Raw genomic sequence first — 24,906 nt, forward strand, 5'->3', positions numbered from 1 at the left:
ATCGGATGAGAACGGATCATTTCCATCTTGGAATCGATTACCTCGCAGCAATAGCCAACTACGCGAAGATATCAACACGACTATTTGCCTATCGAAACCTTTGTATGTGAACACACCAAGCCTGACTATCAGTGAGACGATATCTCACCCTGTCGACAGTAATCTAATATGGATGCAATGTAGGACTCTGTCTATCCTAACACAAAGCGTATAGTCAGGGCGAAACTTGAAACAGACAAATCGGGACAAACGGTAGAGTGAAGGCATTCTTCGGGAGACAACTGATAACTCCAAGATCAAGGAAAGAACTCGCAAATTTTGGCAACCAAGCGGGACTGAAATTGAACATCTTCGGAACACAGTATGTTGCATGAAACGTACAACGGTAAGGCGATGGTATGATAAACGCAGGGATATACCATTCGTATTTGGTTCATCAAACTGAATGGCCCGAGATGGTCTAAGACTTCTGACTCCAGCCTAGACTACACAGGCTTTGGAAAATAATAACCTGGGGGATGCCTTGGGGTTGTTAGCGTATTGTAACACACAGGTCATTCGTATTCGGGTCATCAAACGGAATGATCCGAGGTGATCTAAGAGCCCTGGACGAGCCAGGAGCTAACTTGTCATTTATTTCTTTAAATCGCGAGGGATATGAAATAAGACATGAGCGACTAATGGTCATCTGTAATCGGGGCGACGCCAATGTGGAAGTGCCGAGGTGACTTACACTCGAGTGGTCATTCGTACTCGGGGCAACGCCAGTGTGAAAGTGCCGAGGTGACTTACAGTCGACTGGCTATTCGATACTCGGGGCAGTGGCAGTGTGCATGTGCCGAGGTAGCCTAAGGGTTCTGGTGGTTGGAAGCCAGTTATCAAAGGCTGTTAAGATACGGTTTCTTCTCAGCCAGGTAACCTACTTACATTTGACGGGTTACCCCCATCGCAAGTGGCCGTGACCACTTGGCCGAGATGGTTGGTCGATAACCACTCGGGACCATCGGGCCTAGCAACTAGGAACGACTAATACACTTCCACTGAATCTAAAAGATAGTGATGAGATACCTCAATCGGGACATGGCATTGGGCCTGATGACCCTCCCTGTTGAATGTGTTCGACAGATATGGAGTATTAACTAATGCCTCCTTTGAAATGATTAGTATTGCAGAAAAACGAACATGCTAAGACTATGAACGGTCACGAATGAAAAGTAAGACTATGAACAGTCATACTAAGGTTACAACCCCTACAACGAGGGAGTAAGATCGATGACACAGCTTCAGAAGTTTGGTGATGTACATATAAATGCTTACGGTTGCATGAGAAAATTCGATCTTGCAGGGGCAACACAATGGCGATAGACGACTTATCGGGTTATCAGCGTGTGAAACTTGAATAACATACATCAAAATTTGCAAGTCGTCAAATAACAGAAGCTGCTTTAGGCTATACCGAGACATATCGTTCGGCTCAAGAATAATAGCTGCAAAAGGGAAGCTTTCTTACCCTTATGTTTTCAACTTTAGACTTTAGACATTTTCTACTGCTATTTACCATTGAGACTCATGGGAAAACACAACAAATGCAATTAATGTTAGAAATTCGGAAAGACGTGTGAATGATAATGTTTATTTATTTGAAAACTTGTAAGCATTGACAGGAATGGTTGATGGAAATCCAAACTGTGCCAGGACAACACGAACTGAGCTAAACATTGCATGGAGGCCACATACAGGGGCAAGGAAGCTATGCGACGAAAATTAACAGTCTTGGTTACGATTTTGGTTACGATTAAATGAAGGATCGAGAATTTTCAACAACAAAGGCTACGGGTCGAGATCACAAACTAAATGAAGGAGGTAACGACATCATGGGGATCAAACTAAGGGACGGAACAACCGATCGTGCTGTATCAGCATCGCTAAAAGTCACAAACAAGTGTCATGCAGTCGCAAGGCAATACAGGAGCATAGCCTACAGCTAGCTTTTGCACACCGTTGCAGAGTAAAGTGGAACAATGCGCCCGAGCATTTGGACTTGTCAGGTCGAAATAAGGAACTTATGGACTTCATTGTTAACAGCAAAACCAAAGTCTATCACCGAAACATGAGCTAAGTATCGCTTATCTCCAAGGCCGCAGCCCTCGGGCATTGCAGGAGCTTAAGTATTTTGTGCACATATCTGGATGCACACTTTTGGGCGAGAAAAAAAGACATGGAAACTAAGAAAGAGAGCTAGTTTGGGCACAAGGGCACAATTGTTGTCTCGAGACTCCTCAAACGAATAGGGGAAAGTATGCGTACTACGATGAAGCATATTGTATTCCTTTGCGCAGTCCCTTCAACAACAATCATATAACTACAAGACTGATGCAAGAAAAACGCTTTGGAGTGGCACGAGAAAACCCTCATCGTTTGAAGCAAGCCGAGGATGCTAAGACTGTCGGCCGACTAGCAAGAAAGCTAAGTACCATCTATCATGAGAAATTGTCTTATCGTGTATTTCACTTGTTGATTCATTCGCAAAACCATAGCGACCACAGTAAACAGACGCCCGACATCGATCATTACCAAGGGAGATGGATAACTCGGGACAAATGTAGTGATCCACAATTGTTAGCGGAGACCAGCCAGTACGATCCTACGGTAGCGGAATTACAAGGAATATCACGGCACGACAACAACAGTTAGCAATCTTTGAACCAAGAATTGCTTTGAAACTTCGCACAAGAATAGGGGCAAGTATGCATACTGCAGACGCAGTTTGTATTCTTCTGCTCAGTTCCTTCAGCAACAATGAAAAACTCACTGCAAAGTACATCCGATGCACCATTCAGCCAACGTTATCAACTTACCCAAACAAAAAGCATTCACCACCGGACTCGTATCAGAAAAGGAAGCCCGATAAAACCAAAAAGAGCAGCTCAACAGCAGAATATCCCAACAAGAATGCAACATTGAAGCGATAGTCAGCAGCACCGAGAGAGCTTATCACCAAAGTTAGACACAGTTGAATCATGAACCATCCGTATTCAGCTGTTTCGAATTCAACCCATTAAGACACTCCAGACACCAACACCATCTTGAGCAAGTGTTAAAACAGTTGTCACGAAGAGAACTGCTACCATCCAAGAATTTCAACTCCAGATGCAAGCTTAAGCCGAGCCAGAAGTACACCCAAGAATTTCAGATCAACCAAAGAGGATAATTCCTACAAGACGAGACTTCACTCCGAGCCGATTATCTATAACAACACGATTTGAACGCATCCACAATATCGAGAAAATCCAGAGCCGATTAGGAAGTAAGCACGCGACGTCGAGTACATTCGAAACATACGAACCAATCGGGAAGCACAACAAGATCGGAACCAAGGACAATGATATGCCTAATCAAGAGGCATTCTACTCGGAAGCCCAGATCCAGACAGCTCGCAGCCCAACAGAAAGCCCAAGTCGCCACAATTTTAGAGTCGGGTAACAATCAGTTTGACTTTGAATAACGCACAGATAATCATCATCAATCCAAGACCCGAAATGAAGGTACCGAATGCAAGACATAAACAACAGCGCGTAGTATTTTCTTCAGGATTTGCTCTTCGAACAAACCTCAAGAAAAGGGGCATAAATGTAGGAGAAGAAAATATACAAGGACACGTGTCGAGAGATCTAGGAAGAAGTAGCTTAATTAGATACAATTGTTTGTAGGAAATAAGACCTGGCTAGTTCTTATCCTAACTAGTCATCCCTAAGGGCATTATTGCAACTCGTGTACATCCCCACCCCTTTATAAGGGAAAGTGAGATATGTTTGAGGGGACCGATCTCCCTCCTCCCACAACCTAGAGCTTAACAAGAACTTCAATCCCTGTTAATGGAGTTTGTATGTAACACCGATTTTGTAACACCATCGATCATAGTGAAACCCCGTGGACGTAGGCTTCATTAATGGCCGAACCACGTAAAAACTCTTGTGTTCATGTTTACTTTGATGCACTTCATCTCTTCTTTGTTGAGTAGATCTTCATCTTAGGTGTTAGATTTCATTGGGTGTGGTTGTTAGATTTTTAGCATCTACACATAACTATCTTTATCAATTCATGTCAATCCTCTTCCAAAAGATACACAAAGAAATGAAACTGTCCACTCACAGTATGATACATATCAGGGAAATCCTCAGCCAAACCATCCATTAAGTTTCACATCATACTCTAATTCCGTCCACCATAGTCAAGATATTAAAAAGAAAACCAATTTCATAAGAAAAAGAGGGTGAAATGTAAAAAGAAAGTATATGTAAAGAAAGGAAAGGAAAGCCGAGTCATATGGTTTTATTTCCAATATTTGTTCCCCAATTCCTCGTATCATGATGGGTTGTACTGATTTTTTCAGAAATAAAAAAAAAAACTATAACTAAATTTAAATCAATGATGATGGGAGGAATGTGCACCCTGGTTAAGCAGTGTGCACATAGATGCACTCTGTTTTTCGGCAAGTTTATTTTAATAATAAAAAGAACAAAATTACCACATGTCCATCCCCATTGCATTGCACGGCACAAATCTAGCGCCTCTTAAATTAAAATCTCAGGACCAGTTTTATTTTGAACCATATTATTGGGGCTTAAGGGGATCAGCCTGAGTTGAGCTCTGAGGATCGACGACCAACTCAGTACCAAATTTTCTTCAACTTTCTTCGTTTTCAGCGCAAACCCTCATTAATATCAGGTGAATTTTCAGGTGAATCTCATGATTGGTGTTAGATTTCTTCATTGGGTTTGAATTTTGTTGTGTTCTATTAATTAGTTATGGTTACAGTAATAATTTCTCCGATATGGAAAATAATTTGAATCAGGATATGAGTTCTTTAGTTGTATATCTGAGTAATTCGCCAGTAGAAACTACATCTATTGATCTTAGTAATGATTCCGATGCACGTTGTGATGCTTGGAAATTCTCACTAATTGGTCGTCTTGATTTACTTCATCTGAAATTTTCTGATGCTTTGTTAAATTTGAAAAATCAATAGAAACTTGAAGGTCGATGTAAGATAATTCCTCTGGGAAAATGTTTTTTCACTATTAAGCTTAATAACGAATGAGACAGAAATGGTATCAAAGCAGGGAAATGAGAGCTTTACAATCAAGTTTTATGGATTAGGAATTGGATTCCAAATTTCAGGCCTGAAAATCATAGAACATCATTTGCAATGATCTGGGTTCATCTTCCTGGACTCAGTTTAGAATATTGGGATGAGAAAACTCTTTTCACCATATGTAGTGCTCTGGGGGATCCAGTTAAAGTTGATGATGCTACTCTTAATTTTGAGAATGAGTATTATGCTAGAGTGTTGGTGAATATTTATTTAGCAAAGAAAATTCCCAGCAAATTATGGATTAAAACCAAGTTTGGAGGTTTTATGCAACAAGTAATTCCCACTAAGCCACCAAAGTTCTGTAATCACTGCAAAATAGTTGGTCATCTTCAAATTGAATGCAAAGCAAAGAAGGAGGGTGATGATAATCAGCAAGTTCACAACACTCCAAAATTCATTCCTAAAACTAATCCACCTGAGGAAGCTCATAAAAGTGCAAGTACAAAATCCAATGGACAAAATGGTGGTAGTCACTTTACTGCCACAACAGAGAAGTTTGATATTTGTGAGACTCCAGTTAATCAAATTCAGCAGACATCCACCTCAATTAACAAGACAAATGGATCAATAAATATTACTTCAGGTATGTTTGGATCATTGAGTACAGAAGAAAAAAATATTATTGATAAACAATTTATTGAGCCTGCAAAAATTCTAAAGATAGTATCAGAAAATGTTGTAGAAGCAAGTATGGTTAAATACATTAATGAAAAAGATGGTTCAGTCTCAGAAGAGAGAATTCCAACAACTTCATGGTCCAGGGTAATACAAAAACCTTCCTCAAATGCTTCTTCTAGCACTTAGCTTCAAGACAAGGAAGTAACAATTTCAAAAACTGATCAAGTGTCAGCAGCTGTACAAATTCCAAGCAAGTATAACTTTAGAAAGAATCCATGGAAATGAGGCACAAAAGGCCTCCAATCCAAACAATGAAAGTCATCTATTGGAATCTAAGGGGACTAAGGAGAGATAGGTCTCAAGATAAATTAAAGTCTCTCATCAATCAGTTTAACCCTTCACTTATGTGGGTTGTTGAACCTAAAGTTAGTTGTACTTCTTCTTTTTGCAATAAGCTGAATCTACCAGGTATGCAGAGCATGGTCATTCACAATTCTAATTCCAATAAAAAAGTTAATATTTGGTTTGGAATAAAAATTTACCTACTCCTTCAGTAATTTCTATGTCAAGTCAGATGATCACAGTGCAAGTTGGTGATGTTCTTATTTCTGGAGTCCATGCACGTGTGAGTGCAGTTCAGAGAAGGTATCTTTCGTATGAGATGGAGAAAATTAAAATGCTTAACTTTCCATGGCTAGTTATAGGTGACTTTAATGTAATTACTTCAGTAGATGAAAAAGTTGGAGGGAAATGCCAAAATAAAAGATCAATTTTGGATTTTACTTCTTGTTTAAATACTTGTGAACTTATACAAGCTCCTAAGACAGGTCTATCTCACTCTTGGTCAAACTTCCAGCATGGAAACAAAAGAATACTTTGTAACTTAGACAAAGCAGTGATAAATCAAATGTGGATGCAAAAATATGATTCTTGGGGATATAAAGTTGGATTGAGAGTAGCTTCTGATCATGCTCCATTATTAGAAGGTTTTGCACAATGTCCTAAGCCAAAGAATACTCCTATGAAGTTTGAGCAGATATGGTTATCTCATCCTAATTTTTTAGAAGTTGTCAATAAGTGTTGGTCTGAAAATATTCAAGGAGATCCTGCTTTTGTGTTTCATCAAAAAATGAAAAAATTGAAAAAAAAAATCCTCAAAGAATGGAAGTGGAGTGTTTTTGGAAATGTAAACAATCAGATTAAAGAAGCTGAGATTAAAGTGAAAGAAGCTATGATCATTTCTGATGAGAATCCTTTTGATGAAGATTCTCTCAACAACTTGGTTGCTGCTCAAAACATTCTTAACTCTAAAGAAGTTCAGCTAAGTACACTCCTTAAAAATAAGGCAAGAATCAAATAGATTAAAGAGGGAGCTACTAATACTGGATTTCTTCATGCCAATCTTAAAATCAGACAGACAAGAAATGCAATATGTGAATTAGAGGACAATAATGGAAACATCATTACTGATCAAGAAAGCATTGCAAACACTTTGGTAAATCACTTTGAAAAAAAGTTTAAGTTTCAGGAAGTAGAAATCTCTGATTCTATGTTGAATGTTATACCTGAAGTTATTACAAAAGAGGATCAAGAAATGTTACAGCAAATTCCAGAGGAGGAGGAGATTGAAACTAATATCTTTAATATGGATCCCAATAGTACTCCAGGGCCTGATGGAGTTTCATCTTGGTTCTACAAGGCTTGTTGGCATATCATTTCTAAAGATGTAGTCAAAACTATTCAGTTTTGCTGGAGAAGGAAATTTATACCAAAGGGTTTAAAATCAAATTTTCTAGTACTTCTTCCAAAAATTGAAGGAGCAAGACATCCCAATCAGTTTAGACCAATTGGTCTTAGCAATGTCAGTTTCAAAATTTTTACTAAGATAATTTCTACCAGGATGGGTACTTTAATGCATAAGTTAATTTCTCTTCAACAAACAGCTTATGTGAAGGGCAGAAGCATACAAGAACATATATTACTAGCTTCAGAAATGGTTATGAAATGAAGAGGAAGAGAAGAGGTGGAAATGTTGGCATAAAGATTGATATCTCTCAGGCTTATGACACAGTGAGTTGGAAAATTTTATTTCAGGTTCTTATTAAATTTGATTTCTCTGAAGAATGGTGTGAATGGTTACACATTTTGTTCCAATCAGCTAAAATCTCTGTCATGGTGAATGGTGGTCCTTGTGTCTTATTCTCAGTAGGGAGGGGATTGAAACAATGATATCCACTTTCCCCAATATTATTTGTGGTGATGGAAGAAGCTCTAAGCAAACAACTCACTCAATGTGTCAATCAGGGTCATATCAAGCCAGTGGTTCTAAGGAAAAACATAGATCCTACACATCTGTTCTTTGCAGATGATGTGTTCATCTTTTGCAATGGGGAGAAAAAAAGTTTTCTGGCTCTTATGAAGGTACTTGAAGATTATCAGGAAAGTTCTGGCCAGAAAATCAACAAAAGTAAAAGCAAATTATTCATTGATGGCACTACTGATCAAAAGAAAATGTTGATTAAAAATATTATGCAAATGGAGTTAAGTAGCTTTCCAGATAAGTACCTAGGAGTGATCCTTACAACTGGAAGGGTCAAAACTAGTACTATTTGGACAATAGTATTCCAATGTATAATATGGCTATATACAAGTGGGATGCTTCCATTATCAAGATCTGTGAGAAGATTGTAAGAAATTTTATTTGATCTGGAGACAGTGACATAAGAAAATACACTTCTTTTGCATGGAGGAAAGTTTGTACTCCTTATGGTGAAGGGGGTCTGGGAGTTCAAAGACGAGAAATCATAAACAAAGCTTTTCTTATGAAGATGATGTGGAGGATTCAAAATTCAGAGGAAGACTGGGAAAAATTCTTCAGATCTAAGTACCAAAAAAAATATGGTCAATGGAACACTAATTGGCAGTTATCTTCAGTGTGGCCAGGTTTGAAGTGGGCTTGGGAATCTCTCAAGGATGATATAAGGTGGCTCATAGGTGATGGGAACAAAATCTCTGTATGGTTTGACATATGGATAGGAGATAAACCTTTGATTGATCAAGTGGGATTCACATCTTATGTGAAAAACAATGCCTTGCTAAAAGTTTCTAACATTTTACAGCATGGTAAGTGGTCCTTACCTTATTACATTCAGCAAATAATTCAATTCAAAGTAACGCCACCTGTAGCAGGAGGGGCATATGAGTTAATTTGGATTGGTGATTTAAAAGGTTCCTTCTCAGTTAAAGCAGCAGTGCAAAAAACATAGATTCAAGGAACATACTCTTCTTTGGACTAAGTATATCTGGAATGCGTTTATCCACCCTAGTGTGGCTAGCAATGTATGTAAAATCATTCAAGGAATCTATATAGATGATGCAATTATGGTCAATAAGGGGTATCACATGGTATCAATATGTTGTATTTGTGAAGAAGATCAAGACAGTATGGAGCACTTGTTATGAAATTGAAGGTTCAGTGATGAAATTTGGAAGTGGATTTGCTATTTTTTCCAATTTCCTCAGCCTATGTCTTTCAATGATATTTGGAAGTGTGCTAAAAATAGAAGTCCCTTTATCAAGCAGGTATGGCTTATGTCAGCCTGTATTATTCTCGAGGAATTATGATTCCAGAAAAACAAGAAATTTTTTGAAGAAATCAAGCCTAACATTCGAAGTTTTAAGTGCAGAATAATAAAATTGGTAAATGAAGGTGGTCTGAGAATAACAAGAACCAAATGGAATCAAAATTATGATTTGAGTATCATAGAATTATTTAACTTGGGTCTTAGGAATTCTAAGTTTCAAGAAATCAGGGAATGTCAGTGGCTCCCTCCAGATTTTGGTTTCACAATGTTCTGCCGTGATGACTCTTCTTTTGGAAATCCAGGTGCTGTTGGATTTGAAGTTGTTGTCAGAGATCATGATTGTCAAGTGCTTGGTACTCTCACTGGAGGAATAGGTATTGATTCTAACTACATAACAGAAGTTTATGCAATTATTTGTGCAATGGAATTGGCAATAAAATGGTGTAAAGAAAAGATCCTAATTGTCTCAGACTCACAAACAGTAGTGGATGAATTTGTTCATGGACAAATTCCTTAGTTCATCAGAAGAAGATGGAAGCAGGATGTGGGTAAGTTTTCACAAATCAAATATAAGCATTGTTATAGGGAGGTTAACTTTTCAGTAGATTCTGTTGCAAAGAAAGGTGCAAACTTGGCTCCAGGTGAAAGACAATTTTACACAGGAAGACCTTCTTCTCTGAGAAGAGTTGAAATGCCAAATGTGAAGTACTATAGATTCTGTTAAATGTTGTATTGGGCTCTATGTATCAAGCCCAGGTTTACTTTCTCACTTTAGTTTTTTGTCCAAAATTTGTAATCTCTTGATGTCATTCCCTTTATATTTTAATAAAATAAATGTTATTCAGAAGAAAAAAAATTTATTGGGGCTTAGAAAGTCCTGGTATTTTGACCATTTTGGGGGCTTAAATGCTTAGGGGGGGGGGGAAATTAGATGGGGGAAGATTCAAGTGAGTTAAAAGTCTGATTTACCCTCTTCTCTAAATAAAACCTAATCTTAATTTTAACCCTCTCCCCATTCATTTTCTCTATTCTCCTTCATCTTCTCAAAAACCAAAATCAAAAACTTTTTATTCTCCATTGATTCTCAAGATGGCAGCAAGACCAAGAGTGACAAGATCCGGCCGATTGAACCCAGATTCTGAATCAGGGCAAGTTATTGATGTTCCTTTTCATGGTGATGTGGTGAACCAATCTCTTCAAACACCTTCAAATCCTCCTATGAACCAATCTGTTCAAACACCTGCGAATCCTCCACAAATGACTCCTACTAGGTAAGAATCGAAAAACCCAACAGTTATTTTACCATTAGATTGACAAAATAGGTTCAATCATCGATTTAGGGTTTCCGAAAATGGTTGTCTGAAGCGTTTACGGCCGGGATATCACATCGTCTTGGACGTAATGTTTACCTAACAGTTGGGACATAAAGAACTCCCAGCCGTTAATGTCTCTTGCGGATAAGAAAATTTGATAACCCAACCGTGAAATACATTACGGATGGGATTTTCCTAGACGTAATTTGTCCTGTGTTTACATAGTAAAATTGAGTTATGAGTGTTTCGGTTGGGAGTTTCCTAACCGTAAATAAATTTTCCATTGTTATTTGTATTTTCTAGCCGATACTTTGTTTACGGTTTGGTCGTCCGCATATTTCTAAGCCGAGACTATATTTACGGTTATGAGGTCTCACTTTTCCCAGCCGATAAAGTTTATAACTGATGGGTTATCGGTTATTTCCAATCCGTAATCCTATCTTCTGATATGTTTTTCATCATTTTTAGGAACCCTAAAAAAGAGAAAGAACCCCGGGAACTACCAATGTGTGATATTGCTACGATGATGGTACGTAGGCTGAGTATATGATTCTTTTTTTGGTATACGTTTCTCAAATTATGTACCACTATTAATTGAATGATGTGAAAATATGTCAAAAGAGCTAAGTGGATTGCCAGGGGACTGAGACGTAACATTGAGGAGGTTTTATACTTGGATTGCGAGGAACAAAGAACACTGATTCTCAAGCTTCTGGAGTTACATAATCCAGCGAAGGATGATCTCTATACTAACGACGAGGATGATTGGATTAGTCTTTCCCAAACTCCCGACAATTCTTCATCATCTTCTGAGGATGTTCCTTCGATTGTTGGTCGTAGTGGATGATTGTAGGTTATGTACTTGTTTAAGTCATTCCAGCTTATGTTTATGCAGACTTTTAGCATGAGGTTGTGGATTTGGGTGATTTACTTTTCAGAGTTACTTTTCATTAACCTTGGATGAATGGATAATAGTGTTTTGATTCTTTCTTAATTTATCAGATTCTTGTTTAAGATACTAACATTCCAGGGAAAATTACGGCCAGGATTACTAGCCATAAGTTGTGTTAACGGCTAAATTTATCAGTCGTAAGTTGTGTTAACGACCAGGATTACCAGCCGTAACCAGAATTACGGGAAGGAATCCCAACCGAAATCAACTTTACGGTTTGGTGTCTCCGCCGTAACTAAGTAAAATCTGAAACTGATATTACAGGAATAGTAACGGCCAGGATTACCAGTCGTAAAACTGACAGTACCCAGAATTACGGGCAGGAAACCTAGCCGAAATCGGTTTTACGGTTTGGTGTCTCAGTCGTTACTTAGTAAAATCTGAAACTGGTATTACATGGAGAGTTAAGGCTAGGATTACGTGCCATAAATGTTACATTACCAGAAATACGGGTTGGATTCCTAACCGTTACCGGGTTTTTGGTTAGGTTTCCCAGCCGGGATTTTGCGAGTATCTCACTTGGGTCATCACGGCTAGTTCGTGTCAGCGTATGACCTGGACGTAAATACTTCTAAATAACCACATAACTTTATCATATTATCATTACAAACACATAATAAGAGTAAAACTAGATTCTTCATATATAATGAATGATTCAAAATACATAGGTTCACCACATTGTTATCATATTATCATTTTAATCACCACCCTCCAGAAAACATTGTTATCATATACCTTCACACCACATTTACTCATACTCATCCTTATCCTCATCGGAACTCATTAGTACACACAATGGGCCATCCCTCGATAACTGTAATGCATCCCACAATTGAAATCTTTCCTCGAACCTATGACACCAACTCATTGGTATTTCGCCGTCAGATCCGTCTACCTTCCTTAATGGAGGTAATGGGCATCCATCTTTCAATTGGAGGACGATATAATGGTTCATATTCACGAACCCCGTGATGACTATCTTCGAAGATTCTTCTTCGGTAAAAACACGTCTTGTTGGTGCATATGTAACACTATCTGCATAGGAGATGGAATGAATAACGCAATGGAATGCATTGGCGAATAGATAGCCACATATTGGCATTCTCATACAATATTCACTTGTCAAACACTTGTTGCCCATTAAACGCCGTTCAAATGCTTTGAACTCCTCGTTTAGCATCGCCTCCGTGTCATTTATTTCGAATCTCATCATTTGCTTGTAGAAATCGGGGAAGCCACGTAGTTCAAGCAAACACTTTTGCCTAACATAAGTGATTTGGTCGTCACCCCATTATTTTTCCTGCTCAAAAGGTCCAAGTTGATCTACGAACACATAGTAACCACAATTTCCGTCTCCCTCAACATCGTCGGTGGACTTGACGTAGTTATGAATAAAATGTGGTAAAAAGTGCATGTAATTTTTGTATATCGTGTAAGTAGGTCATATATACTTACCTTCCTCATCTATAGGGGGTGATTTCATCGGACATACATCCAAGAAGACCGTCTCTTTCTCACCATCAAGGTTACTAACAACTCTTTGTGGGGTGATTAGCGATGGTTCGACCATCGGTGCTTTTTCTTTGACATCATTACCTCGGCTTCTCACTAATTTCTTAATACCAACTGATAGACGCATTTATGTGTCTAATATATCTCAATTGTATAGATTGTTAGTGCTCGATTTTGTACTTATTTGGTTATTTTATGTTTTTGTAGGTGTTTTTGGAAAAATAAGCTTTTGCGGCGAAATCGGCTCGATATGTGGCATTTGAACCTCCGCAAATAACGTATCAGAAGCACCACAGAAGTGTGTTGGAGACACCCCAGAAACACCCCGGAGGAACCCCGAAAAATTACTGTTTATGCCCAAAAATTACTATTTCCACCCCAATTGCTAAAGGGACCCCCGAAATGGATAAGGGGGAGGTCACCTTCTTCCCAAAATTCAAAACAGAAATTTTGGCGGGAAAGAACTTTGCTGACGGAATAGATTTGGAACTCGATTGTTGGACGTTCTTTGGAGAGATTCAACCGCCAAACTAAGTTGGGCTGGACTCGAATGGAGTAAACAGGGTTTGTACATGTGTTTTGATCGATTAACTTGGGCTGGATAATCCGGAATATCGACTAACAGGGAAGAAAAAATACTCGGTTCAAACAGAGAAAGAAAGTCGGGTCCTGTTTTGGTTTGTTGCCAGAAATATAGCGTGACTAGAATGTAGATATATCTTCCCACAAATTCTAATATATCTTATAAAGGCTTTGGAAAGTATACGGCTCAAAAGGAAGACGCGTAAAGAGAATTTGGCAGAGAAAAAAACCCGTAACTTGCTGTGGAGATAAACTAAAATATTGTGGAAGATTTAGTCGACCTATTGTGTATAAAAAGGTTGTTACGAGTCCAAGATAAGTTGTCGAGAGTTTGGGGTCGATTGGGAGACCACAGGGAGGTTGCAGAGGCGAAGAGAAGAACTGCAGGAAAGTTTCCTGCTGCTGTTGAAGAAGAAGGAGAAGACGAAGAACAGACGTCCCAGAACCGTCGTTCTTCAACAGTGTCAACAGCAGCAGCTAAGTATCGATGTTTTACAACAGTACACTTCTATCGTTGATTTCTGGACGCCTTTTGTGGGTCGTAGATTCACTGTTTTATACTTTTTCACTCTGTTAATCAAATTTTGAGCATCAATTATGTATTTTGAGAACATGATTAATATGACGAGTTAAACCCCAAGCACTGGGACGACGGAGGAGGCCGTGTTTCATCCATGTGGTAATTTAAATTAATTCTTTATTTACTTTTTGCACCAATTTTAATTGAATTAAGATTTTAATTAATTATTTGTGATTCTATTTGATGGAGCATGCTTAGTCTTAGGGATTCTTGATGCGCCATGCTCATAAAATACAAGTAATATTTTATGGAATCTACTTTGGCAAAGAATAGAGTTAATATTTGTTTTTTTTTTGAACTATAATCGCCTAGAATTAAATTCTGAACCACTTGAAAATGAAAAATGGCCGAATCTTTAGTCCCAGTTTCTCGCACCAGTGTTAATATTTTTATTGTATATATTTATTTTTTTATTAAGTTTAAAAAATTATCCTTCACAAGTCCAAGAGTTTGAACCTCATTACTACAAACCCACGAAAAATCATTAATCATTTTGGCGCCGCCGACGCGGATTTGTGCTTAGGTAGAATTTTTAGGTTTTTATTATTTTTTATTATTCCATTTGTTCTTTTTACGTCTCTTTGGTTGTGTCTTTGTATTACAGGTTTGAAGTTGGATACTAAAGACCTTGGAATCAAAGCTTAAAGCTAAAAGAGAAGAAAAAAAGACAAAGCAAAAAAAAAAAAAAGAGAATTATTTTTTTTTATTTTTTTTAGAGACTTTCCATTTTTTTTATTTTTGTAATTATTATTATTATTATTTGTATTTCTTTTCATTGAACTGGACTTTGGACAATTTATTTTAATTTTAAACCCTACGGAAGGGAAGGACGACGATTACTATATCGTCTCGGCCGCAGCTAAGTATCGATGACTGTGTGCAGGGAAGGACGACGATTACTATATCGTCTCGGCCGCTCGGGTTCGTACATGACATAGGAGTCATGGCCCGAGTCGACTTCAACGGTTCATCCCCCGTCTGGTACGGGAGGTAAGTCCATCGAAACACTCGCGAATCTCCTGTAAGCGAGTTATTGTATTCCTTAAGGTGATTCATTGATTGAGGATGAATTTGGACTTTTTTTAAATTCCTAGTAAAGGGAAAGGCCTGTCCAATACAAGATAAGGGTTCAGATTTCATCACCGCTCCCTTCTTGCCCGCCTTAGGAAAACGAAACCTAACGCGAACCCAAGCTTTAAAATTTGGAATAGAACGAGACCGATAGGGTAACGAGCTTAATAGGAAACTCGTTCGAAAAATATTGGTCGCTCTTTAAGCACACTTCAAAGTTCATGATGGTTTCTGTGAGTTGAATGCGTGACTGCGCCGCCTTCTAATGCGTTGAGGCCTTGGGTATCAAAGCTCTACTAAGCTTCCCTCGCCTCGATTCAACTTACATTAGCTCGGATTGACTCCAGAGGGGTGTGCTCAAATTGTAACGAATTCCTTTTCTAAGGAATAAAAGCTGGTCTAGAAAACAATTTAAGTGGAGCCATCATGCTTTTTGTTTGCTAGATTCTATAGGTTTGATTTGAGCTGGTCTAGAAAACAATTAAGAATGTCGAACTGGTATGACAGAATCCAATACAATGAGTATCGATCTGAATTTGAATATGGACATCATCATTTTTATGACCATGGTGGGAATAGTAGTTGGGAACGCCAACCTTTTCAAGGTTATGGTTCATACCATGGTGAGCCCAATTACTATCCACACGCGAATTGGTCTTATGAGCAAGAAAATCAGGAACACTGTAGTACTGTTTACTCGTTTTTGGAAACTATTCCTGATTATGATATTTCTGAACCTGTTCCATCTCTACAACAACGGATTGAAAGGACGTATAAACCTTTAGTTGCAAGGAATAGTTCAAAAGAAGAGTGTACACGATATTCTGAGATGATAAACGAGAGTGGTGAACGTATAAGTGTTATGCTCAGTGAAATTCAGGCACGTCTAGAGGCAGAAAATGAACAGTTGGCTAATGCTGCTCGAAATAATCTAAATTTCCAAAATAGGGTTTCTAATTCTACCCTTGATATCAATAGTGAATATTTGCCTAATTTAGAGGACGAGGCTAGAATAAAAGACACTACTTATTTGGATAAGGTTCAATCATCTTTGTACTATTATGATGATGAGGATAGTAGTAATGAAGAATCTGAAATATGTAGGCATAGTGATCAGGAATCTATTAATCCAATTGAGCTTTATAATGATTATATTATTTCTAGTTCAAATCCAAATAATTTTTATGATTATTCACCTATTCAAAAGGACGAGGATTTGATTAGGGATACCACCGTTTTAGACGATGTAGTTTTTCCTTTTGATTACGAAGCCGATAGTGGTTTAGAGGAACGGGTTTATTCCGAAAATGCTGTTTTAGAGTCTAGCGACTTAGAAACAATAGTATTAGATGAAGAAGATATACCCGTATAGATGAGTAAAGATGCACTACCTGATAATAAATTAGAAGAATCAATTGACCATTTTCAAGAATCTGATGATCTAGAAATTAGGGAGATTGTGACTAGTCTATCTAGAGACACTGAAAACTCTAAGTTTGGGGGTGATTATCACTTTCCTAGTGCTTTACCTTTAACTCTCAGAAAGTCCCCTCACATAGGACTTGATATCCATGCCTCAACCATCTTACAAGATTATCTTCATACTAGGTTTCCCGAACCTAATGATGTCCTGAAAAAATTTCAGTCGTTAGAAACCCATCCTCTGGTTGATGTGGTTTGCCCAGGCTATGATACCCAGATTGACTTTGTTTTCCCACCAAATAGTTTTCTTCCAATTTTGGGAACGTATAGATTTCAAATGTGTCACTTATTAAGTTCTGAGACTAAGCCTAAGTACTTTAGGAAATTAGAATCGACACATTTGCTTAAGAATGACCACTACTCTGATTGTGGTCAACTATGTAAGTCATACCTAATTGACTTAGAGGATCCTAAATTATTTAGGTTATTTTGTGATTCCAGGTTCTTATCTGAGTTTTTCCAGACTCTAGGACCTAATAATTTGGATCCTACCTATGAGGAAATGCATCCGAGGAAAATAGTCTATTTAGACCCCTTCATAGAACCTGAACCGCAATTAGCGATAGTTATCCAGAAACTAGGTAAGGGCATGCTAGTCTTGTACATTTTCTTGGTTCACTGCAGTTTCCTTTTGTCAGCTCTTTTTGGTTTTAAAGACCCACAGTTATTCCGGCTACTGTTATACGGTTCGAGTTGACTAAACCTTTTCTATGTCTGGCTGAAGACTTTAAACTTAGCACTTCTTGGGAGGTAACCCAATCTCATGCAACACGGTAATATCCTTCCTTAACTCTTTTGCTTCAAATAGTAACCGTTTCTCCTTGTTCATGCTTTTAATTTCATCTTTAGAACATTGAGGACAATGTTAGATTTAAGTTTGGGGGTATGGGAGAAACTTTTTAGTTGCATTATAAATAAACTCCAGAGCCTAAAAATTTATGCATATTAAGGACAGCACTAACCAATCTAAGTGGATGGAAGCATTTTGGTTTTAGGAGTTGAGGAACCAATCTGATTAGATGGAAACATCTAAAGAGTCTATTCATAAAAGCACAGAGCTCAGGTGTTAGAAATAACATGATAGTTTCACCATATCTCGTTGAGTCCTTTTCACTTCTATTTTTATTTTATTTTGTTTTTAAACTATGTTTCTCTAGGTGATAGGTGGGGCCCACGATTCAAGTTGTTACCAATGCTAGGGTGAATTAGAGTGATTGAGATACAAAAAAAAATGAAAAAAATGAAAAAAAGGTTGAAACAGTTGAAAAAAAATTGAGACCATACCATTTGACCAAAAGGAATAAATTCAATAAAGTCGACCACTGGTACCCTTGTATATGCCAGTTGTGTTGACCTAGAGTTAGGTTATCGACCACTGGTTCCCTTGTATATGCCAGTGTGTTGATACTGGTCAGACTAGTACCTCAATCCATTAGGATAGTTTCATTTTGGCGGAGGCCTTCAGACAGATATGGGAAACGCCGTTCACTTAGTAAACATCAAAACCATCTATGTTTTTCTATATCCATCTTCTTGATCTATCCATGTGATTAGTTTTGACTCCGGATATTGATGTCCATAGTGCCACTATTTGAGTAGAGCTCTGTCACTTTATATGAATTTTAGTATGCTTGAGTGCAAACTCGTGTACATCAATTGGAATTTCGCATCAGGGTACTTCCTCTTGTAGTCAATAAGTATGCCAACCAAGGAGATTCTTTAGTGCCTTCCAAGGTTCGTTGTAGATAGATAGGGTCTGGAGTATTAAGGTTTTGTGGGTATATCTCTAGTAAGCCCTCCCGAGACTATAACTCGGCCACTAGGGACACCTAGGGGTTTAAAGGCTTATTGCATACGCTAAATGCAATCGACGATGCATGCGACAGTGAGTTAGGATTTTATTTTCTATTTGATTTGCTCGAGGACTAGCAAATAATAAGTTTGGGGGTATTTGATAGACGCATTTATGTGTCTAATATATCTCAATTGTGTAGATTGTTAGTGCTCGATTTTGTACTTATGTGGGTACAGAAGCACCACAGAAGGTGTTTTTGTAGGTGTTTTTGGAAAAATAAGCTTTTGCGGCGAAATCGGATCGATATGTGGCATTTGAACCTCCGCAAATAACGTATCAGAAGCACCACAGAAGTGTGTTGGAGACACCCCAGAAACACCCCGGAGGAACCCCGAAAAATTACTGTTTATGCCCAAAAATTACTATTTCCACCCCAATTGCTAAAGGGACCCCCGAAATGGATAAGGGGGAGGTCACCTTCTTCCCAAAATTCAAAACAGAAATTTTGGCGGGAAAGAACTTTGCTGACGGAACAGATTTGGAACTCGATTGTTGGACGTTCTTTGGAGAGATTCAACCGCCAAACTAAGTTGGGATGGACTCGAATGGAGTAAACAGGGTTTGTACATGTGTTTTGATCGATTAACTTGGGCTGGATAATCTGGAATATCGACTAACAGGGAAGAAAAATACTCGGTTCAAACAGAGAAAGAAAGTCGGGTCCTGTTTGGTTTGTTGCCAGAAATATAGCGTGACTAGAATGTAGATGTATCTTCCCACAGATTCTAATATGTCTTATAAAGGATTTGGAAAGTATACGGCTCAAAAGGAAGACGCGTAAAGAGAGTTTGGCAGAGAAAAAAACCCGTAACTTGATGTGGAGATAAACGAAAATATTGGGGAAGATTTAGTCGACCTATTGTGTATAAAAAGGTTGTTACGAGTCCAAGATAAGTTGTCGAGAGTTTGGGGTCGATTGGGAGACCACAGGGAGGTTGTAGAGGCGAAGAGAAGAACTGCAGGAAAGTTTCCTGCTGCTGTTGAAGAAGAAGGAGAAGACGAAGAACAGACGTCCCAGAACCGTTGTTCTTCAACAGTGTCAACAGCAGCAGCTAAGTATCGATGTTTTACAGCAGTACACTTCTATCGTTGATTTCTGGACGCCTTTTGTGGGTCGTAGATTCACTGTTTTATACTTTTTCACTCTTTTAATCAAATTTTGAGCATCAATTATGTATTTTGAGAACATGATTAATATGACGAGTTAAACCCCAAGCACTGGGACGACGGAGGAGGCCGTGTTTCGTCCATGTGGTAATTTAAATTAATTCTTTATTTACTTTTTGCACCAATTTTAATTGAATTAATATTTTAATTAATTATTTGTGAAACTATTTGATGGAGCATGCTTAATCTTAGGGATTCTTGATGCGCCATGCTCATAAAATACAAGTAATATTTTATAGAATCTACTTTGGCAAAGAATAGAGTTAATATTTGTTTTGTTTTGAACTATAATCGCCTAGAATTAAATTCTGAACTACTTGAAAATGAAAAATGGCCGAATCTTTAGTCCCAGTTTCTCGCACCAGTGTTAATATTTTTATTATATATATTTTTTTTTATTAAGTTTAAAAAATTATCCTTCACAAGTCCGAGAGTTTGAACCTCATTACTACAAACCCACGAAAAATCATTAATCACCAACCGCACTACCAACTATTCTTTGGACACTACTAGCTTCTTTTGTTGTTGAACCTTGTTGGGATGGAACAATCGGGTCTTTAATTTTGACTCCACTATCAACTTTTCTTTTTGAACTTTCTTGGGATGCAACAACCACATTCTTCTTGCGGCGTTTTCCCTTCATTTCACTAGCTCCGCTTGGTTCGCCTTTTTCCACTTCCTTTCGTTTAAGTTTGTACAATTCGTTCAACTTCTCATAAGCCGAAGGATCTCTTCGTATTGAAGGAGTCAATTGTGGACCTTCTCGAACCTTTCTCTTAGCTTCTGCCTTTTTTTTTTCTTTGTTATTTTGTTCGAAGGCCTACCCTTGCCCTGCCCCTTCTTAGGTTCTAAAATATCTTCTCTAGTGAATGGACAGTTGAATCTCTGCAATTCATACAACCAAAGTTGTCTTTGCGCCGGTAGTAAAGAAGCATACTTCTCAAAAAGTTCCTTGTGTACCTCCATGTGGTAAAACACTTCCCCAAGACCTTGATTTGGTGATGGATCTTTAAATGTTAGTTGTTTCCAAAATGGATTTATATATTCAATCGGAATCATCCTTGTGGCATAATTTTCTACCGCATGCCTACATGGGAGCCCCAAAGCCGACTTAATGGGACAATTACATATCTTTCCCGGTGGAAAATTGTGTTCCTCCCAAGCCTCCACTTCCGTTATCATTTTTAGGATTGCCCATTGAGAAACATATAAACTTATTCCCCGGAGCCAAGGGCTATCCCGGTAGTCAGTAACGAGTCTAGATCGTCTCTTTTCAAAATCCCATTTAATTCTATCGAGATCACGCTTGAAATACTCAACCATAGCTTCAAAAACAACAACGAATCCACCATCACAACCATTTAACTTACTCTTGAACCGATAGTGAGCTGACTCCATCGTGCTTGTGGCTTGATTGTCATAATGTCTATAACGGTTTACCATGTACTAACAAACTTTTCTTTGTGGGGATCCAATAACTCGTTCTTCAAATATGTTATAACATCCGGGTAGGTTGACCATTTTTCCATTACAAAACGCTCCCTTAGGAAATATAATGGTTCCGTGAGCGACCATATTAATTGTTCCCAATCACCTTGAAAATCCGCCCAAAGCACCTCGGTTATCTTGTCATTGATCTCAAACTTTTCTTTCTCTTCTTGTTGTATCTCCAACGGTAGATTTTGAATCCTCTCCATCTAGGTCTTCTTTGCTGGCCATATAACCCTCTTGCAATTAGTTTGCACATTGTTCGATAGAAGAAACGTGCAAAGATGATGACGCGCGTAGGGGAAAACACGTGGTATGGCCCACATCAATGCTTGCTCCTTATTCGTAATCAACACCTATGGAGTATAACCTTCTTGATACAATAACTTTATCTTTTGCAATGCCCACAAATAACTTTCCTTCCTCTCGTCTTTCAAGAAACAAAACGCAACGGTAAATGTCGACTTGGTAGATGTTTGCCCAACAAAGTTCAATATCGGCATGTTGTATTTGTTAGTTTTATACGTGCAATCCATAAAGATAATTTGATGAAAGCATCTTTCCAATTGTACACATTCCGGATTTGCGACGAAAAGATATTCCACTTCATTTTCTTCATTCCTTCCATAGGCGGTAGAGTACTTTGCCTCCTCAAACAAAAACAATAATTGTTGCATAAGCACTCTCTCTTCCCATGACTCTTTTCTAAATTTTTCTCTTTATTTATAGATAGTTGACAATGAGGATGAGTTTTTGGGGGTTTAACACCTTCACGCCACTAAGAATATCAATAGGTCTTGTGCGTCTTTTACTCAACACGCGTACTAAATCCTTTTCTAAAGGGTTGAGCCTTTTCGAATAAGGATAGTTGATCAAACTCTCCGGACTAGGATGATTATGATAACCCGAGACGACTTTTTCCATATACCACATTTTCTTGTCGTCATTAAATTTAAATTTAAGCTTAAAAGGGCACCCGGTCTTCTTCGTATTATATACTCCCTTCTTCCTCGCGGTTTTTGGTTTATACTCACTACCCTTTTTCCAGTGGCTCTCATACTTTCCACTACACTCGCAAACCATTTGAAAGCTGTTGAATGTAACTTGTTTATTCTGGAATATGATGCACATCTTTTTCAGCCCTTGTGATCGAGCCCACTTCTTTGCATCTTCCTTATCTTTCCACTCATATTTGTTTGCATAGTGAGCACTTGTGTCCTCAGAAACTTGCACAGGTTGGGGTTGATCTTGCATAACCTCGTCTTGCTCTTCAATAACCACCTCTTGGTCTTCCATAACCACCTCTTGGTCTTCCACCTGAATGTACGGTACAATCTATAATAGAATGACATATGTAACATAATTATTCACAATAGAAATTTAAACACACAGAAACGGCTGGTCTACGAGTGGTATTCCAGCCGATAAGGAGTATACGACTGGGTCTACAAGTGATATTCCAGCCGTCAAATAGTATACGGCTGGGTCAACAAGTGATATTCCAGCTGTCATAGCAACAACGGCTGGGCCGACAAGTGATATTCCAGCCGTCATAGAAACAACGGCTGGGTCGAAAAGTACTATTCCAAACCGTGAACTGATTACGTCCAGGAATTCCAAGACGTAAATTTCCCCGTAACTGGATGAGTCATCTTACGACCTAAAAAACGAGTCGTAAAACAAGTTACGGATGGGTAACCCAACCGGCGCCGACAACATTAAATAGCATTTAATATTTTCGGACAGGAAACTTAATCGCCGCCGACAGTATTAAACGCTTCCCATGCACGTAGAAAAAACCTGGCCGTAATTTTTTATTTACGACCATGAGTATTTATCGTTCCATCCGTAACATGCTAATAACGGCTGGGAGTTCATCGATAGTGAGCCGTTATAATGAATAACGGTTGGGAGTTCATGGTTTCCCAGCCGTGATTGGACTTGGCGGCCGGAAACCTAGGGTTTTCGGAAGGAAAAAATCGAAACTTCTTGCAACTCTGAGCTTAAAAACTGAAATATGAGTTAAAATAGAGGTATACCTGGTAATCTTGAGCAATTGTTTCTTCGATTTCTTCTTCTTCTTGGGTTGGTCCTTCGAAATCATATTAAGGTTCATAAGGGTTATTTTGAGTTTGTGAACTAATTTCATGATTTTCTGAAAAATCAGTAAAGAACTGATCGTTGTTGATGGGTAATAATATGTTATCGTATTTTGAAGATGAGGGTTCACCTACATCAAAATTTTTGCTTGAATCACTGATTTTCTTTTTTTTTCCCATATTTTTTCCCTCTTCTTCTTCTTCTTCTTCTTCTTCTTCTTCTTCTTCTTCTTCTTCTTCTTCTTCTTCTTCTTCTTCTTCTTCTTCTTCTTCTTTGCTTTTGATTTTCATCTTCAACACTTAACTTAAAAAAATGAACTAGTGTTGATTAATTAGCTAATCATGATTAGTGCTATTAATCAAGTTTATTATCTAAAATTAGTGAGGGGTCATATTAGTCTTTATATAAATATTTGATGAGGGGTGTCCCAATTACTATTTTGTGATCCTAGAAAGCCCCAAAAAACCAAGACTTTTTATGCCCAACAATAGAGTTCTTTATTTTAGGCTTCACCCGCATGTTCTTTATTAAAAGAAACAAATGGTAGTATGCTTAGATTTTGTTGGTTCATTCGTGTAACCAACTCTCCAACTTCCGGAACACGGTGGTGCTCCCCGGAAAACAATCAGATTTCTTTTTGTAGTTTCTCGGTACTTGTCATCTAAAGGCTAAAGGGCGGGGAATCCAAAGGGAACCAAAATATATATACCAACAATGTGAAGACAGACATATACATATATATACCAAGTTAAACAATGTGAAGACAGACAAGAAGTTTTGTCCCGTATTACAGAACATAACCTGCTCTGATTAAATCCTAAATCATACCCTCCCCTGAAAACAAAAACCAATTTTACTCGTCTCTGAATAAGCCAACACTCAAAATTGTCGTCTTCAAACATCCATACTTTCCCGTCCCTTTCTTCTCATTTGGTTTGAAAATTTTAACTTGTTTCCAACTTATTCAAAATTTCAAATTGATGTGTGTCAGCTGGTGATAATCGTTCGTTCACATTTGATCAAGTCCTGGTTGGATTGGTCCCGCTTATCCACAGTGTCGCATGTCAATTTTTGTCTAAGTGAGTCAACATCAGAAGTCTTTCCATGGCAAAAATGCTGTCCAAAATGGCATGATTTATGTGGGGATACCAGTCCTACTAGGCTGAAATCATCTCATTGATCCAACGGTCAGGATCAGTTAATATTTTTTATCCTATATAAGACGGTATTAGCCCCTAGTGAAACTGGTATCTCCTTTATAAATCGTGTAAAATGGGCGCTATTTGGTTTACCAAGGAACCCGATCCTCACTAAAATTCTCTTCTGTGGATTAAAGTTGTAGTTCCACCTCTATGTGAGAGGCGAGATAAATCGCGAAATTCGACCCATGATCAATATTTCATTTCCGATCCGGCTGTACTCTGCGATCTGTCCCGCCTCTCATAGA

General features: G+C 38.2%; 1 protein-coding gene across 1 annotated transcript; it reads left to right on the top strand.

Moving 5' to 3' along the window:
* Nucleotides 1-5,209: 5,209 nt before the first annotated feature.
* Nucleotides 5,210-8,464, top strand: LOC113331313. Its single transcript, XM_026578034.1, has 5 exons — nucleotides 5,210-5,917; nucleotides 6,348-7,118; nucleotides 7,302-7,462; nucleotides 7,717-7,843; nucleotides 8,078-8,464. The coding sequence occupies exons 1-5, from the start codon at nucleotides 5,210-5,212 to the stop codon at nucleotides 8,462-8,464; spliced, it is 2,154 nt and encodes a 717-aa protein (XP_026433819.1).
* The last annotated feature ends 16,442 nt before the right edge of the window (nucleotides 8,465-24,906 follow it).

The sequence above is a fragment of the Papaver somniferum genome, unplaced genomic scaffold (assembly GCF_003573695.1).
Source record: "Papaver somniferum cultivar HN1 unplaced genomic scaffold, ASM357369v1 unplaced-scaffold_125, whole genome shotgun sequence".
NCBI classification, from domain to species: Eukaryota; Viridiplantae; Streptophyta; class Magnoliopsida; order Ranunculales; family Papaveraceae; genus Papaver; species Papaver somniferum.